Here is a 4,762-nt window from a genome sequence, read left to right on the forward strand (position 1 = left end):
ATCCATATGTCAACTCATTTACGCCTCACAGAACTCTCTGAGGCAGATATTACTTGTATTTAACAGATGGGGGGGTTAAGTAATTTGCCGATGGTCACACAGCAGCTGCACTCCTCTACAATGCCTCTCTTCATGTTCTACTTTATGTTAGTCTACTATTCGTGTGCTGGTTCCACAAATTAGATGTACGCTTATATTCTCAGTATTAGTTTTCACAAAACATGCCGTATGAAAGCAAATGACATACATACTTTGTAAGCTTTCAAGTGTTACATAAACGTCAAATAGCTTATTAAAAACTACTGGCATCTACAAAGAACCGAAAGGACAGATGATAAAATGTAACCCTTACCTCTTCTAATTGCAATAGTTTGGGAACTGAAATCTATTTTCCTGGAACAGGAATGGGATTCTTTCCACAACTATTTAGGAACTCTCCCTCTTATCAGATGGAAAAAAAAATGAAGTGCAAATCCTTTTTCTGGGACATTTAAATCATACTTCCCTTCCTTTACTATTCTCAAGAGATGGCTGATCTGAATTGCTAATTGCCCAAATACTGCTAGTACAGAAATGCAATATTTAAGGCTCTATTTTCCTTCAGTTGTCTGCAGTTGCAGTGAAATACTTCAAGTGCAATTTTTGCTGAACTCTTAAGATTTTCGCAGTGGAAAAGCTGTGGAAATGGAAACTTACCCCCAACATATTTCAATTTGGAAGTTCAACTTCAATGAAAAATCATAAAAATGTGGTTTTATTGAGTGCCTTATAGTGTGCATGGGCCTTTATTAGACAAGCCGAATTCAGGCACAACAGACACAAGATCCCTGGCCTCAGGTACCTTATGATCTAATTAACATAATACATATTAGAAACAGTAGAAAGACAAGTTACATGTCAATGCCCAATGACTAGAGTCAACATTAAAGAGTTGTAATTTAAGTAATCCAAATTGACATCTAATCCTAAAATCATTTATAAAATGTATTTGGCTTTGGAATCCACAGGACTTCAAACAAGCAAAGTTTCACTGCAGATAGACAGTTACAAAGATGCAAGTACACTGAAACACTTAAGAGCCTTATTAATGATTTTTGTTATTTTGGATCTTCTGTTTTTTTCTTATTATGGTCCGAAGCCTCCTTAATACCAATTTATCAGACAGAAGCATGTCGTCTTGTTGTTCAAGGTAATCCAGTAAATTTTCAGTCCATTCAAGTGCAGCTTTATGGCTAATATGCTTCTCTGGATTCAGCTCTGTTTTTCTACTCTTACTGGAAGGCTTTTGCTCAGCAGCCTTGGTCTGGTCCTCGGCACTTTCACTGTCAGCCAGCACCTGACAGCTTGAGTCATTGCTCCGAGAGTCGAACCACTGATCAATAGTCTCAATGTCAACATGTTCACATTCTTCTGTGTTCTGTAAAACTGTTGCTAAATTAGCTGCTAAAATGGCTCCTTCATCAATGTTCATACCTGAATTCTCTTCATTGCCAGGGAAAAGTTTTTTCCATGCTTTGGTTATGGTACTTGATTTTACCATGCTCCAAGCTCTTGACACTTCATAAATTGCATCCAACACTGTCAAGTTCTTCCAAAATATTTTTGGGTCAATTCCTTCATCCATGTATTTCTGGAGAAGTCCTGCTCGGTAGTATCTTTTTACAGTGGCTAGAACTCCCTGGCTCATTGGTTGAATCAGACTTGTGACATTTGGTGGCAAATATTTCACAATTATTCTGCCATCATCTGAACTCAACATTTCTTCATTTGGATGTGCTGGGGGGAAATCTAAAAGCAGCACTGCTTTTTCTAAAAGTCCCTTGGATTTCAAATGCTTCTGTACCTGTGGCACAAAGTACTTTTCAAACCACTGTCTGAAAACAGACTGTTCTATCCATGCACCTTTTTGACTGTAATATGTCACAGGAAGGTTTGAAAGGTCAGTGCCTTTGAATGCTCGGGGCTTTTTGGCCTTCCCCACAACACAAAGATTAAGTTTGTGTAAACCTGTGGCATTTGCGCAACACATAATAATGATTCTCTCTCTGCTTGACCTACACCCAGAAGTACTTTGTTCAGTTTCAAGAGTTAATGTCCTTGATGGTAGGCATTTCCAGAACAATCCAGTTTGATCAGCACCATAAATTTGCTCTGGTTGTAGATTCTCTCTTTCAACAAATTCCTGAAAGCTACCACAAAATTCACTGGCAGCAGTTTCATCTCCTTTTAATTTTGTTCCTTTACCAGCAGCCTTTGGAATACCATGGCGCTGCTTAAATCGAGTTAGCCAGCCTGACGATGCATTAAAATCACCTTCCATCCCCAAAGCATCAAAAAAGAACTTGGCTTGTTTTGCACAAATCGTTCCGGACACTGGAATCCCATCTGTTTTCTGTTGGTTAAACCACTCTATCATAACTCTATCAAGCTCCTCATATGTTGATGACTTCATAGATTTACGTTTGGATACCCCACTGGTAGGATCTGAACTGTTTGCATAGTTTATAATCCTTTCTTTGTTCTTTTTAATATCACGAACTGTGGATTCACCGATTCCGTACACCACAGAAAGTTTTTTGAAAGAGATGCCTTCCTCAAGTTTCTTAATAATGTCAAGCTTGTCCTTAATTGTCAACACCACACGCTTGCGTTTCCCCAACATTTTAAGTGTCTAATATTTTAGCTGATTACTAGAACAAGATAATTAACAACTAAGATTTGAATACAAAGCAACTAGAAAATGAGGTCGTAAGATTCCTCCTCTCACTTCTAGGGCCTAGATGGATAGTGCAATGACCAATTTCCTGACCAGGGCTACATGAATCTCTCCACTTGCTATTTTAAAACTTACAAACTTCCTACAGAAAAGCCTAGCTCCAATTAACTCTTACCTTCTTTCTTCCTCCTCACTTAGGGTTTAGGGTGTTTCATGAATTGTCATCACACTAGAGGTTAGAAACTCAATCAGTGCTGTACTAGTAAGGCCTCTAAAACAGTACTATTGCATACTCAATTCTTGCCATCCTTGCAGGTAATGTTCTTTGCCAAAAATAGCCACTAAATCTCAGGTGGAAGTATTTTAGGAAATGTGCTAGGGAGTAAAGAGTTTAAGTCAAGAGAGGACTTGTAAACTTGACATATAGGAAAATACAATGGGAAAACTCACCCGCTGACTATGCGGTCTTTGTCAAGCAGTGGATTGTATGGAATGCTGTCTCTCTAGGCAAGGACTCGGCTATAGGTTGCGCAAGTGAGTGCTTGTGGAAATCATACGCAAGAGAAGATGACCCCGACAGAAGTGAACAGTGCAAATAAGGTGAAAGTGGAACAGGCAGAAAACTCTCTACTTTAAAAGCGACTTAAACCTACTGGATTTGGCAGCTGGAAAGGAGGATAGTGGACATGTGATGTCACATTACTAAAGCAAGCATCAAAAAAACTGCATCGGTGGAAATGAGGACCCCAGGTAGAGGCTATGGGGTGGAAGGCTCGGTAAAGATGACGTTACAATAATCCTGGTGAAAGACGATCCTCGATGGGCCAACAGAAGCAGTTCCTGTGGGGGCTGTATAGATACTCGGAGGCTCCGAAACCTAAAGGAAAATACCAAAAACATTTTCTTTCAATTCAACATCAGGATCTGTGGCATTATCCACATCTATCCTGCAACTATGTTGAGAAAATTAACGCCTCCTATCAATGTGATAGCTAAATACGACAAATAATGCTTTTAGGCATAATCTGGGGTGACAGGGAGAGGGACCTGAAGAGCCTACCTCCTGAAATTAAGAGGTCAGAGAGAAGCCGTGTTAGCGAGGGCCTCTCCCCGCTGGGCGAGCTTCAGAGCGCGGGACGTCTTTCCTCCCGCGGACGGAGCCCGGATTCCGCCTGGACGCCAGCGACCTGGGTGTCACTGCCGCAGCCAGCCAGCCAGCGGGCGGCCGCTTGGCACAGGGAACGCCAGTCCGCCGGCCCCGGGCATCGCCCTGCGCCCGCCTGCGCGGCGTCCAGACCACACTAAGCGCAAATGGAGTCTCCTGAGGGAGGCTGGCACTGGTGGCGCGGCAGCGGCGAGGGACGAGCGGAGAGGGACGAGCGTCGCCGCCGAAGCCGGAAGGCGGGGGATTAGAGAGCACGCGCGCGCCCCCGCAGAACGTTGTGCCGGCGAGGGGGCGGGGCCTGCGCGGGTGAGCGCACGCGGCCCGGGGGAGGGGACTCTGGCGAGCAAGCGGGAGGGGCGGGGCCCGCAGGGGCGCGTCTTTGGGCGCCGCGTGGGTTCCACTCACCGCCTGGCCGTTCCGGGCCGGACTGCCTCCCTGGCCGGCAGGGGGCGGCACACGCTCGCCTTGTCCTGGCGCTTTTCCCAGTGGCCCGGGTCTGCGTACGAGGCTCTTCTCTCCCGGAGGGGCAATTTTAAAATCTCTCCCCCAGAGGGCTGGGTGGGAAAGCGGAGGATCCTTGCGTGCCAGGAGCGGGCTGCGAATGGGGCAGGGGGAGCGCACGTGGGGCGTGTTTACAAACAGCAGCCGCGCCGCTGTGCGGAGGCGGTCCGGGTGTTGGAGCCCAGCGTCAGCGCGCGTGGAAAGTGCTGGCCCAAGCGAGGATCATGAGGCACGGTAGGAGCCGGGGGACGTGGGTTCGGGGTAGGAGCTGGGGCGTTCACTCGGCAACACCCAACCAGACAAGCCCAGGGTGCCGAGGCGCGGCGGGCGGCGGTTGAGCTGAGTGTTGGGTCAGCGCTCCCTGGTGCTGATGCTCCGAA

At 45.9% G+C, this 4,762-nt stretch overlaps 1 protein-coding gene across 1 annotated transcript; it reads right to left on the bottom strand.

Moving 5' to 3' along the window:
* Positions 1–726: 726 nt before the first annotated feature.
* Positions 727–3,013, bottom strand: TIGD2 (tigger transposable element derived 2). Its single transcript, XM_025386111.1, has one exon. The coding sequence runs from the start codon at positions 2,660–2,662 to the stop codon at positions 1,085–1,087; it is 1,578 nt and encodes a 525-aa protein (XP_025241896.1). The 5' UTR covers positions 2,663–3,013; the 3' UTR covers positions 727–1,084.
* Positions 3,014–4,762: the final 1,749 nt, after the last annotated feature.

This window comes from Theropithecus gelada, chromosome 5 (assembly GCF_003255815.1).
Source record: "Theropithecus gelada isolate Dixy chromosome 5, Tgel_1.0, whole genome shotgun sequence".
Taxonomy (NCBI): domain Eukaryota; kingdom Metazoa; phylum Chordata; class Mammalia; order Primates; family Cercopithecidae; genus Theropithecus; species Theropithecus gelada.